The sequence below is a fragment of the Mastomys coucha genome, unplaced genomic scaffold (assembly GCF_008632895.1).
Source record: "Mastomys coucha isolate ucsf_1 unplaced genomic scaffold, UCSF_Mcou_1 pScaffold12, whole genome shotgun sequence".
NCBI classification, from domain to species: Eukaryota; Metazoa; Chordata; class Mammalia; order Rodentia; family Muridae; genus Mastomys; species Mastomys coucha.
In genome coordinates, this window is record NW_022196894.1 from 43,919,528 (window position 1) to 43,933,920 (window position 14,393).

Below are 14,393 nucleotides of genomic sequence, written 5' to 3' on the forward strand. Positions count from 1 at the left end.
AGAGAGAGAGAGAGAGAGAGAGAGAGAGGCAGAGAGAGTGAGAGAGAGAGAGACAGGCAGAGAGAGAGAGGGAGAAAGAGAAAGGGGGAGAGAGAGAGGGAGAGAGAGAGAAAGAGAGAGAGTGAGCTGACTCATAAGGACCATGATGATCACAGGATCACTTTTTAGAGTTTGAATCTCTTTCCACCTTTGATTCTGGGGATTGAACTCAGGTCACAGGGTTTGTGTGTAAGTGCTTTTTACCCACTGAACCACCTCACCAACCCCTGATGTATGTTCTGTGGCATAGTTCAGAACTCTCTGCAAGACTAATCTCTAAGCTGGAAGAAGTAACTGGTTTGATCATGCACATACATTATCCTTTCTCCCCTCCTGGGCTCAGGTTTCTCTTCTGTGCTGTTTGTCTATGATGAACTCTCAAATCATTATTAGTACAATTTTTAGTGTCCACGTATAATTTAATTGGAGATACAGTTTTGCACTATATTCTGATCATATTTTCCATCCCTCAACCCCTCCCAGATTCCACCTATCTGACTCCACAGCCTTTTTTTTCCCGTTAGTAAACAATCAAATGAACAAAACAAATAACCAGAATTAAAAACAAAGAAACAATAACACACACACACACACAGCCACAAAAGCACAAAATCAGAAACTGTAATATATAAACAAAAGACTAGTAAAACACCACCCCAATACCCAAACAAACTAATATGAGATAAGTCTTCAAAGATACTGTTTAGTTTGTTATGTGTTGTCCGCCTACTGCTGGGCTTGGGGTCCTGCCCTTAAGTGTAGATAATATAGCCAATGAGACTCCACTGGACAAAACCACTTTTTCCTTTCCAAACAGGATCTCTGCCAGTGGCAGAGATCTTCTTGGGAATTATCTAGGAGTGGGAGCCCCTGCCTACTCCCCCACCTCAGCACTGGGATCCCATCTCAAATAAATTCTTCTTTACTTTTTTCCCCCTGGGAGAATCCAAATCAAGACACAACCCTGAATTTGATGGATGAAAAGGTAATTCTGAGCTCTTAAAAAAACAAGTGTAAATAGAATTAAGGCCCTGGAAAAAAAAACCCGTAAAAGTCACAGGGGGTAGCAATGAGCTCAAAACAGTTAAATTTCCAGGTTCTGAGTAGGAGCGAGCAAGCAAAGCCTCAGTAGCAAGTTGGTGGTGGATGCAGAGGGACAGGCGGTGGATGCAGAGGGACAGGCGGTGGATGCAGCGGGACAGGCGGTGGATGCAGAGGGACAGGCGGCCTCTGGTCTGTGCTCTGCAGAGAGCACAAACGAAGCAGAGATGGCTTGGGAAGAAGAATTAAGTGGTGGAGTTCATGATAGGTGGATTGGTGACACTTTCATCATTTACTTAACAGTTTTCAAATTTGGTTTTGATTTTTTTGATGTAGTAAAACACTATTGAATGAAGAGCAGGGTTTTATTTCCTTAATATTCATCGACTGACAGTTTCACTCTGTAACAAGGGCTCCAACTTACTATCCTCCTGAATCAGTTTCCCATACCTACAACCTAAATAAATACACCCATTAGAGGTACAGCAAAATCTTACCCAAGCCTACTTTGTAGCTAATAGCATGTCCATAAACTCAGTCTATGTACTAAAGAATTCCATTACGCAGTTGAAACATAATTGCAAAATAAGCAAGCAGACTTCCATATTTCTAAGCACCCTCCAAAAAAGAGTTTAAAGAAGAAGTGCAGAAGAAGTTCAGACAGAGAGATGTAGAAGTAGAGGACATGCTAAATGTGGCAAGTGAGAATATACGTCTCCCTTCTCCCGGACCCATATGAAAAACGTCTCAGGGCGGTAAAGACACAAAGCCATGGTTTGTATGTTGATGAGGCAATTAGAGCATGCTATGGCACAAAGATCTCGCCTGACTTAAAATGCATATTTCCTCCCACATCCTGGATGCCTGCCCTCATTGGCTTGCCAAGAGTAAGGCCAGATGAGTCGGTTTTGTGTTTGTGCTAAGATTGTCACACCCTGGAAGTGAACCAACGGTGTTATTGATCCAACAACAGCAAGGAGCATCCTGTTCTCAAGTCTTCATGGGAAACTGATGGTGATGGATGATGACTATCTAGTCCAATCCTCAAGGAGACATGGGAGAGAAGGGAGAGGAAAAAGGAAGGGGGGAGGGAAGAAAAGGGGGACTGTGCGTGGAAGGAGACAAAGAGGCATCAGAGAAAAGCGCTATGCACCGAACTCCTCACGAAACAAATCTTGCCCCAGCTGTTTCTGCCTTTATAAATTACTTCATGTTTTCTTCCACTGACCATGTTTTCTAACCACTAATGCCATAAAGCAATGCAATGAACAAAAACAACAAAAATGTTTTTATATTCTATTTTACTTTGCTTGCTCTGTCATTTAGAAAATTGAGGAGAAATCTAGCAGCCTATGCCCTTAGATTATATAAAGTTTATTTTCTCTTAGTTTACCTCATTTAAAAACAAAAACAAAAGCAACGACAACAACAAAATGAAAACATTTGGTTGCCCATCCACATGGATGCTTTTTTTTTCCCCCTCCTTTAGAATGACTTTAAAAACTGCATGTTAAGGTCACCAAAATGAAAAGCTAGCCAACCCCTGGGGTTTCTGCTTAGGAATATTTTCTTACTCAGGGAATGAAATAAAATGCTTATACTTTTTTTCTCTTCAGATTGCACCCTGCAATGTCTCTACGTTCTGAATGAGGTCATGGTGGATTTCCTAGGTCAGTGGCACTAGGATCAGGTCAGAGAGCCTGTGGGCTCCCCTGTCAGAAGCCTGTGGTGGCCTCTTACCCTGGTGGGCCCTGGCAGGATGTCAGTGGTGCCTCCCACGGTTTGTCTGGCTGTATTTATCAGCTTCTTTTTCTAGTCGTGGCCTTATTACACTTTGCACCAGAAAATAACTCAGATAATTAGACAGCCAAGCAATTAGACTTTGGCAGTTATAATTAAAGAGATTTCTAGTACCCTTGGGAAACATTACGCCTGCAAACAAGGTAGAGGCCACCAGGGAAGCTGACCTATATGTGGTATACTGGTGGCTTTATTCTATTAGCTGAATAATTATTCCTTAGCCTTCCACCTTTGCCCCCACCCTCAATGAGAATGATAGGAATTAAGGCAAACAGAATGGTAGGAGTTACCCTGTGTGGCTGCTCTCCAGGATGGGGCCAGAGTGGGGTGGGGGTTCCTGTTATGGGAAGAACATGGCCATAGGCATTGACACAAGGATGCCAAAGAGATGACAGGGCAAACTCCTTACCAAAAACCTTGACTGTGGTGGACATCTTCCAGGCTTTGACAGGACTGACACTCAGACGGCAAGAGAATGTCCTGCCATCATCTTGGATTTGGACTGGGGAGAGGTGGAGTCCGTAGTCTGCACCCAGTCCGACTCTGCCTTTAAATGATGTGGAATTGTTGACGTGGTGATCGTGGGTGAAGAGAACTTCTTCCACTCCACCTTTCTCCTGGAGAGAGAAACAGTACTCAGTTATCGAACACAGAACGAGTCAATGTGCCTCAACTGACTGCTTCATTAACACTACTTATTTATTTTAAATTATGTGCAGGTGAGTCTGTGTGTAGGTGCACATGAGGGCAGAAGCTGATGGAAACCTGAAGAGGCATCAGATTCACTGGAACTGGAGCTGGTATGAGATACCCAATGTGGATATTGGAAACTGAGCTTAGCTCTTCTGGGAACAGGGACTTTAAACCTGAATCAAAACGGGGAGAGATAGAGTATGCTACTAGAGTAAGTATTGCTATGCTTACACTTTATTAAACACCACTCTCATCCTCTCCTAACACAAATAGAAACATGTTCTAAACGGGCCTTGCTTTCAGGGCAGGAGAGAGTGCTCATAGCAGACTCCAGTGCTCAGTTAAGAAGTTCTGCGATCTCACTGTTAAGATGAGCTGGGGATCCACTCCTCCCTTTTGACAGATGGGGTGGGGCGTTGGATGTGCAGGTGAGGAACTGGGAGGAGAGGAAGGAGGGGAAACTGCATCTGTGTTGTAAAGGGTGAGAAAAGAATAAATCAAAAATCAAAAGATGTGCTGGGGACACTACTGGGGTTTTGATAATTAGACTTTTACATCCACTTCATATTTCCACATTATCTTCTCTTCCCAGAATTCCCTGAGAATTTCAGAATCAGGAGTAGGAAGAAGTAGAGGCAACAGAGCAAAGAATGTAGGAAAGCAACACTTTCAGGGTCTTGCACATGAAGAGAACTCATAAGGAGTGGGCCTTAAACATTGATGTGACTTTCACCCATTGGCATTTACTCTGAGAACTTGACTCCTCTACTTCATGTCCATCTTGTGCTGATGAAGAATACGCCATATTATTCTCCCCATACCCTGGATTTCCATGGCAGGCCTCATAGTCACAATGATTGTTCTAGCCAGCATGGTATTGAGCAGCTTCCTAGGGAGGACAAGACTCTGGCTGGGTGCTTGGTTAAATCATCTCTCTCTCTCTAGCTCAGTCTTCTCAGTTACGTGCTTGGAAACTGTTCTATTCTTGGCACAAATTTCCTCTCTAGAGATTGACACTCAGGCTCTCTGAGCCCAGACCTAATCTGGAATTGAGGAACAAATTTCCTCAGGGGAGTCAGGACTGAGAATGGCTAGTCTAACGCTAAACTTTCCAGATACATCATTATGTACAGGAGCAATGGGAGAAACTAACGGGACTTGGAACCTCTAGTTTAAAAAAGTTAGATTCGGGGTAGAAGGAGAATTGAGGTTGGAGAGTGAATGTGGCACAGACAGATTTATTAGAGTAATTATATAGAAATTTCGAGTCTACTAAATAGCAATTCTTATATAAACCCCAACTCTTTGGCTGAATCTGGCTGAGTTCATTTTCAGTGTCCTATACCAATGAAACTTTAGGATTTCTTGCGAAGAATTTCAGCCTGCATGAACCTTTCCCCTGAAACAAGTTATGCACTTCTGCAGCTTCATGAAGCAGTCTTGGGGAAGTGAGCTTCCTCTTCCTTTTGAAGAAGAGCAAATGGAGAATGTATTCCCAAGACGGGGGCCCAGGAGAAGCCCGAGTACCCACAGAATGAAGGAGAAGTCTTTTCCCTCAACACCACAGATCTGAAAGGAATAGTTAAGGAAGTTGGCTCCCCCTGCAGGGCCTTCAGCACAAAGAACGTCTTACAGCATCCTGTGTTAGGGCTGCTTTTATAATGATGTTGTAGTTCAAAATGTCCTTGGAGAGACTTTACTGGGTGTAGCTTCTAACATTACTAAGAGACACAGTCTCACAGCTGGCTCTCTGATTCTTTGGCTCTGGCTCTTTCCATCCCTTATTCTGCAATGTTCCCTGAGGCTTAGGTCTGGAGTCTTTAGTAGATGTGGACATTGGGACTGTGTTCTACAACCCTGCAGTTTGATTGGCTGCAGCTTTCAGTTTGGTTGGCTGCGGCTTTCTACATTCGTCTCTGTCAGTTGCAAGGGGAAGTTTCTTTCACGAGGGGTCAGGACTCTGCTTATCTGTGAGTATAAAGACAAACGATTGCCTACACATGAGTTGAACGAGGACAACAAGAATAGGCATGACAGGGTGGGCGGGAAAGATCACAGCGCCTCAAACGTACATAAAAAACTATGGGAAACTAAGGAACTCTAAGAATGGGAAACATAGTCTTCTCCAAGAAACAGCATACTGATTGGTTATCCAATACCAAATGGCTAGCCCTGAAAACAAACATATATGCATGTAACATCAAGCAATATAAAAAGGGCTGGAGAGACAGCTCAGCAATAAAAATAGCTAGGCTCACAAACAAACAAAAAATTAATGAAAAAAGAGGCCACAATTTTGAAAATGAACAAGGCAGAATATGTGGGTATGGTTGGAGGGAGGAAAAGGGAGAGGCAAGTCACATAATTATATTATAATCTCAAAAATAGAAGGAAAATGTTCCTGGCCTTTGAACTGTCAATCAAGAATCAGAAAGAGAGTCAAGAGGCCCAATGCCTCCATACTAAACTATTGACTACTGATAGATATTGATGGAAGGGTAGTAGTTGTTTTTATTTGTATAACCATTGATGAGCCAGCCAAAAGTCACACAGAGGGTGCTGGTTAAACTTAGTGCATCAGAAACTAAAGCAAAAAAAAAAAAAAAAAAAAAAAAAAAAAACATGAAAGTGGGAAAGGATCTTGTGGAAGGAGAGGGTTAACCAGGTGAGAGGGAAATAAGAAGGGTCAAGTGGGTGGGGGTAATTATTGCACATCGCAAACATGTATTGAATCGTTAAAGAGCAAATTCAGTAAGTTATTTTAAAGTGTTCTTGCTTGTTTCACCATGTGGTTTTCTATTTGGGACATTTCCATCTGTCACATTGTTAGAGGAAGGGGGCACAGGATGGAGGACTGGTAAAAATTGCTTTTATTAAAAATCAAGGTATGACTTGCCCTAATACTTTTGTTGATAAAGATACCATACATCTATATGTAGCAATGTATCTAACAGGTGCTTTGTTTTATTTGCTTTCCCTTGGCATTTGGCAGTTGTAGGGGGAGAGATTAGCTTTGTTTTTTTAAAGGTAGAATTCAGCTACGATGTGCCTGGAGGCCTGTAACAGAAGGAAATCCTGAGGGATTGTAAGTCCACAGTGGCAAAAACCTGCAAGCAGTGGCTGCTATCACAGAGCAAATGGGGAAGCAAAGCTAGTTCAGTTAAACCATCTAGTAACTACAGCTGGGAGAGGAGGGGATTCTATAAATCTATAATCATGCTATAGCTGCAACTAAAAGGTTAAATTCTCATAAGTACAGCTTTTTTCTTTTAAAATGCTATTTCATTTTTTGGGGGATTATAATATAATTATGTCACTTTTCTTTTCCCTTTCCTCCCTCCAAACCCTCCCATATGCCCTTCCTTGTTATTTCAAACTCATGGCCTCTATTTTTAGTATTATACACATACACACACACACACACACACACACACACTATATATATATATATATGTATAAATATATATATATATTCCAAAGTACATAGATACACTCTGCTCTTTCTACAGAATGTTACTTGTATGTATGTTTTCAGACTTGGTCCTAGATAAACACTTGGTGTTTAGTGTACTCTAAGTTCTAAGTACTGCAAAGCTTATTTAAGCCTATCTTATATCTGTTACTGCAGTCTTCAATAAATTAACATTAACTTTCCCACAGCCACATAGAATAAGAAGGTACTCAAATCAAAGGATTTTAAAGCATAGGATGCTCAGAATCAAGGAAAAGCATGCCTCGGGGCTATACATACAGAACAAATCTGAAACACTAAATAATTTAAAAAATATATAAAACTTTAGGCTTATCTAGAATGAGAAAGTTAGGACAAATTCCAGGAAGCCTTTATACAGGTTGTAGGCTGCAGGAATCAGGGCAGGATGCTGGTCAAAAGAGCCTTATGTTATACCGACCCATCTGCGGCGACCTTCAACATTGAGCATATTTCAACTCCTATTTGGTATAAGCGATTTTAGTTGGCCTGCTCTGCAGGCAGACTGGCAGGGAACCACACACAGAGAGCCTTTATTTCTACTTTGTTTTTTCTTTCTGTTCTCCAGAGAAAAAGTTATCTACCTTTAAAAAATGTTAATAAATATTTCAAAAACTTTCTGGGTTTATATCTTGAGGAACCTTTATGTTTTAATTTGCAATATAAATCTAACAAGCTATATAGTCTATACACTGAATAGGTGGTAACTAAGTTCACTCCTCCCCAGTTCTACCCACAAACACTGGGCCATTTTATGAACATTTATTTTGTACTCTTATAAATGGTAAATTTGGAGGATTATTGCTATAATTTATATGGTTTTGTTCCTGTACCTCCAAAACTTCTTCCCAGAGCCACAATGTTAAAAGTGCTGCCCAGGGAGACACATTTGGCCTACGAAATCTCTTCCCACAGGAATGAGACGTTGAAGGGACATGTGGTAATTAGAGCATAGCTCACTGCCAACACTGTCCAAACTACAACCAACCAACCGAACATGCAGCCAAACAAAAACGGCCATACCCAAAGCAAGCAAACAAACAAAATGGTGTTTGTGGGAGTAGATTCCCTGTCCTCCACTCTTCCACTCTTCTGTCATGTAGGGACATAGTAGTCATTGTCTGTAGGACAGCATTCAAACAACCGTCTTTGAAGCAGAGGGTCCAGTTCCTAAACCATACATCTAGATTATTGGATTTCTTGCCTTTCAGAATTGTGAGAAAATAAGTCTCTGTTCTTCGTCAACTGCCCAGTCTCAGGTGTTCTGTGACAGTAACACAAAGTGGACTAGGACAGTTATAAAGCCATGCACAGCTCTATTTACTCCACCTCTGTTAACCTACCACCAGGTTACACAATGACCTCGAACACTCAAGAACCACAGGTTGCTTGGATCATACAATTCCTTGAGTAGTATAAATATAATGAAGTCTCATAGCAAAAACCAACTGTGGGACTTTATTTAAAGGTTTGATATTTTGTTCACCATGGGTTTTCCTTATTTACTTTTAAAATATTATATAAAAATATTTATATTGATTGCTGACTTGTGTTGCGTTCATTGATAAGGGCCTTCCGCATCTCACCCTAAATTTAGCCCTTAAGTGACACAGTCAGTAAGGACTTGGAGCACACCAGTTTCTCTCAAAGCCCATGCTGTTAGTGGCTTTCCTATGTAAAACCTTACAAGAGGTAGAAGGCTATTTTTGCTTTATCTGCTTGTAGTCTATTTGAGATGAACACTTCACAAGAAAAAAAGTTAAAAAAAATTCAAGGTTCCAAGAAGGGACATGAATATGTATTTAAATTATGTACAAATTGGTAACAAAATTTGTGTGGTGGAGACTAGATAGGTCATATTGAATCATGGAAAATCACTGCTGCATACTCCTTTCATTTGCAATTAATGCTAAAATTCATCCATTGAGGCTTGTGAGTTTTTGTAGTGGGATCAGGATTTCTCGTTCTGCAGAGGGACATAGGTGCTGTTACATTTAGTGGTTCTGTCTTGTCTCTGGCTGGCTTCAGATGCCTGGAGCCAGCAGCTCTGAGTTAGCACTGGCTTCATTGAAGGGATCTGTGATTGAGCACTCGGCAGGTGCTGTGAGCTCTGAGCTCTTTCACGGGCATTGTTGACTGTATTGATTCCTGCTCCTCTATCTCCAGTCTATCACATCTTCACATTTACTCCACGCACTCTCCACCCTGGCTACACGGTTAAACCCGCCAGCATTGTCAAAGCAGGCTGCTTGCAAAACTCCTTACATCTGTTTTCAGGAGCAAGGATGAGTATTATTCTAACCACTATTAGCTGTTAACCCTTCGTAGCCCTGGCCGTTTGTTCTGAAACTTGCTTGGTAGATCAGGTAGATCTGCCTGCCTCTGCTTCCCGAGTGCTGGGACTAGAGGTGTGCATTACCATGCTTGGCTTGCAGGTACTTTTTATTTTGATAACATCCAGGTCTATGATGATCAGCTGCTACCAGGTAAGAGGGAAGATGTTATTTTCTTAATCACAATCATATGTGCATTTGAAACTATTGCCTTTTTCCTGATTACAAAACAGTGCAAGAACTAAAGAAAAATATGATGAAACTTTATATATTAAATATCCTGTTCCCCCTTCATGATTTGAAAGAGAAAAATTTGAAGTTCTTTTTAACATTTTATTGATTCTTGGAGAATTTCATATGTGTAGATGTGTATTTTGATCATATCAAATCATACCATCAATAATTTCATATATGTATAATGTGTATTTTGGTCATATCTACCTCCCCTCTTCCTCTCAGACCCTCTCCCTACCTCCATCCTGCCCCTCTCCCCTTCCTCTTTTTTCCTCCTTGTTCTGCTCCTTTTCTCCTCCTCCTCCTCTTCTTCCTCTTTCTCCTCCTCCTCCTTCTCCTTCTCCTCCTCTTCCTCCTCTTCTTTTTCTGCTTCCATTTCCACTTCTGTTTCCACTTTCAGTTCTTTCTTCTTGTTCTTGTTCTTGGACTTGTTCTTGTTCTTCTTGTTCTTCATGTTCTTGTTATTCTTCTCCTTCTCTCCTCCTTGTTCTTCTTGTTCTTGTTCTTCTTGTTCTTGTTCTTCTTGTTCTCCTCCTCCTCTCCCTCTTCTGCTTCCTCTTCTGCTTCCTCTTCCTCTTCCTCTTCCTCTTCCTCTTCCTCTTCCTCTTCCTCTTCCTCTTCCTCTTCTTCTTCTTCTTCTTCTTCTTCTTCTTCTTCTTCTTCTTCTTCTTCTTCTTCTTCTTCTTCTCCTTCTCCTCCTCTTACTCCTCCTCCTCCTTCTTCTTTTTCTTCTTTTTCTTCTGCCTCTGCTTCACCTTTTCCTTCTCCTTTCTTCTCCTTCTTCTTTACAACTCACCAAGTCTTGTGCCAACTATATATATATGTCCTTTAGAACATGGGCAACTAATCAGGATCACATCCCTGAAGAAAACCCATTCTCCCTCTCCCAGAAGTCACCAACTGCCAATAGCTGTCCATTTAGGAGTAGGAACTCACGAACTCATTTTCCATCCATGCACAGTGTTAACTGGCTTGATCTTGTGGAATTCTTGTGCAGGCACCTGCAGCTATTATAGTTTTTGTGGGTGCAATGGCCCTGCCATATCATATGCAGAACACACTATCTCACAGAAGTCTGTTTAATTCTCTGGCTTTTATAACAGTCTTTCTGCCCTTATTCCATAATGCACCCAGAGCCTTATTTTTATTTATTTAAAATATATTTTATTATTTCAAAAATTCCATACAAGTACTTTGATCATATTCACCACAACTCCTCTCCCTAAATGCTCCCAGACCCACCCTCACCTCTTCACACCCCAACTCTGTATCCTTTCTGTGTTTTTTCAAAAACAATCCAGTGAGTCCAATTTGTGCTATTCCTGGACTGCCAGGTGTGGGGCCATCACTGCAGCAATACCAGGAGTCACACCCTTAAGAAAGCAGGCTTCCCAATCCCACAGAAGCTTTCAGCCACCCCAAGCCCTCCAGTTAGGGGTATAGGGTTTGGAGTACCTCCTATTCCATGCCAGAATGCTGACTTCTTTGGTGTTCTAAGTCTCATGCAGGTAACCACAAGCCACTATGAAGGATTTCTGTTTAGTTCATTGATTATGGAATCAAATATTTCCCTAAGATATTCTCCACTATATACTACTAACTTGTATGTATGAGTACCAGAATTTTGTTATAGCATGTGTGTGTCATTTGCTATTAACTGTCTTGTATTATGTGGTTCAACACAACTTTTCAAAAAGCTTTTCTGGATTCATTTGATAAATTGTTTTCCATGAGTATTACTTTTTTTTTTTTTTACATTTTATTAAAAACATATGGCATGATAGAAAATATGTCTAATATAGTTTGTATCCCTGTAGGATCTAACACTCAAATCTGATTCACATCTGTTTATTGGATTGAATTAAAATTTATACTGTGGGAATCACAGGATGATAGTTTGTAATGAAAACAGAATATTAGAATGTATTTAGAAACTCCCAGAATAAGCCTGAAGGTTTTCCCTGATGCTGGTATGTGTCCTAGGAATTAAGTAGCAAAATTAGCACTTGCCATTTATCTACCCACGCATAGCCCAACTACTCCCACACAGCCCTTGCTTTCTTATACATCACTCTACTGTTCACATAGATGCTCACAAGTTCACCTGTGCTTTCTTAGGTAAGTGAATTGTCTTGTGACAACTGAACATTAGATATACTGTGTGTGATGCTTACTGACTTCAGTGTAGTCTAGTCCTAAAATATAACTCCCCTGAAGTGAAAGGGTCTGCTCCAAGTTACACAGCTGACCATGAGACCGCCTGCACATAGCAAATACATTCTCCAGTGATATTGAGAGTCCTAATAATAACTTTCCCCATGAGGTTTTACAACTGAGTTCATTAGATTTTAGAAATTCTACACGCACAACAGCATGCCTTTTATTTTCTGGGGACTTGGATAATTTTTTATCTGCAGAACCGTTCTTAGGGTTGAATGAAACACTCAGGGCAGGAGGCCTTTCTTTGCAGCTCCTCAGAGTTTCTGGGCTCAGCAGAGCAGCCTCCTGTCCCTTCTGTGCTTATCTTCATCCTTTCTGCTCCTCACCCTTCTACTTAAAGCCACATTATTTCCTGTTTGTAAGAATCTGTGTGGCCTCTGAGGACATCCAGCAATGATGACTGGGGAAACTTCTTCCTTGTCTCAACATAGAGACATTAGAGGTTTTCACACCAGACTTAGGACGTCCTGGAGCCATCCTCCCAGGGCAGGGGTGTAAGTCAGCGAGGCAAACAGATTTTGACATTTAAAAGGAGAGTGCAGTTTAATCAGCATATTGCCAACACGATATTCCCTTGGAAGGAAGGACTCTTTCAAACGGATCTCTCAGTTTGTCATTATTACAGTCTGCTCTTTAAAATGACAGTTTGGCCTGAGGGAGGGTCTGCTGGTCATTTAGACTTACCCTCCTGCTCAAGGTAGTGTGCACCCTCCTCAGCCCTCATTTATTTTAAATGTCTGGATGGGATCCACAGAAAATGTTTATACCACTTTCCAAGTTTCCTTAGAGGACACTACTAGATAAAGGAGACTTATAAAGTTATTTTAGTATCTGACACATAATGAGCTGGCTCTCATTAACCAGCCAAATAGCATGAATGTAGTGACTATCAATTTAGTATGAAGATGGTGAAAAGGTGGCCTGAGATCTGTGCCTGGGAAGAAGGCACAGGGTGGAAGAAGAGAACTGACTTCTGAAAGTTGTCCTCTGGCCATCACACAACCTCCAGCTAAATAAATAAATGAAACTTTTAAAAGTCCCTAGTCTGGTTACTTGTAATGGTTTCTAAAGGTCATGGTTTCTGTAAGCCTGTAGCCCCTGCCTTAGTGAGAGAGTTGAATAGGGACGAGCCTCTCCAAAGCCTGTTTCTCCTATACACAGATATGTTTTTAAACAATATATTTGGTTGTGTGTGTGTGGTGTGTATGTGCGTGTGTGTAGGCACTTATGGGGGTCAGAAGACAAGGGGTGGGCTGGATCCTTTGTGTGTCTTTTAGTGACCTCTGATAGAGCAGTAAGCACTCCTAACTGCTAAGCTATCTCTCCAGCCTCTTCTTCTTCTTGTACTTTGTAAGCATTGAATTGGTTTTGCATTTCTTGATTAAAGCAACACAGGATTGTGAGAATGCAAGTTCTGGAAAACGGGGTCTATAGTTCTATAATTGTTATCTGTAAAACAAATATCTGCGATTAGGGGCTTCTGTAAGCGGCTCCTCACTGGGGCAGCATCACACCTTGTTCCCTTTGCAGTCATGGTCAGGTTTATAATTTAAAATAGAAATTCACCTCTAGGAGCTAATTTCAGAGCCCCACTGCATACATCGCTGCTTGCCTAGTTAGAAGACACCTCAGTGCCCTTTACTTCCTTCCAAGCCACTGGCATAATGCCTGTGTCTCATCAAGCACTTCTCTATTATTACTTGCTATTCATTTCACCTCATTAATATTTAAAGATCATTATAGTTATTCACTGAAAAGGGCAACGCTTACCACCAACCATGAAAAGGTGAAGCTAGGTGAACTTTCTGAGGAGGTATTTTGAAAGCATGGTATTTCCAGAGTCCGATTTGTCTCTATTTCTATTGTACGGTTGTGTTCCTCTTGTGTATCTGGAACAAAACACAAGGTGCAAGATTCATGGATCTCAGCATACAAAGTACATTTTATCAAAGAGACAAAAAAAGAGTTTAGAGTGGAGATTCATCCATCTTCAAGACACCTACGAAATAAAGAGGCAGAACCCCACTGTAGTCCTTGTTGTTTAAATGGCAAAACTGAGCCAGGGGAAGCCTGGGCAATTATTCATCACTGAAAACTCACAGAGAAATTATTTAACAACCCAACTCAGAATGTAACATACTCCTCTGCTTTAACCCCAAGTCAGTCTATCCATCTTGAGCTGATATGTCCTCAATTAGAAAGAATATGAGGTCTTATAACCTAGTTTCTATTGTATTTTAAATTTATCAGGATTTTTTTCATAGCAGGTTTAGGTTCACAACAAAACTGAGCAGAAAATCTTAACTTCCATGTACATATAGCTCTCTCCTCTACATACAGGGCCTCTTCTGCTATCAGCGTCTTGCACAAGAGATGTGCATCTATCAGAATGAATGAATGGCCCTACATTCACAAAGCATTACCTCCCAAAGCCAACAGCATGCTCTAGGATCCACATGAAGTACACCCCTGGGTCCTGACTAGTGTGTAATGATATACGCTTACAGTAAACAGAATAGTTTTACCACTCTAAAAACTTTTTA

General features: G+C 41.1%; 1 protein-coding gene across 4 annotated transcripts in view; it reads right to left on the minus strand.

Moving 5' to 3' along the window:
- Window positions 1–14,393, minus strand: part of Cd96 (CD96 molecule) — a 77,607-nt gene that overhangs the window by 51,440 nt on the left and 11,774 nt on the right. For all 4 annotated transcript variants that reach the window (XM_031364021.1, XM_031364019.1, XM_031364020.1 and 1 more), the window contains exons 3-4: window positions 13,621–13,739; window positions 3,290–3,497 (exon numbers count right to left, since the gene is read on the minus strand). In XM_031364021.1, coding sequence (XP_031219881.1) covers window positions 3,290–3,497; window positions 13,621–13,739 — 327 coding nt within the window. The remainder of the gene's footprint in view (window positions 1–3,289; window positions 3,498–13,620; window positions 13,740–14,393) is intronic.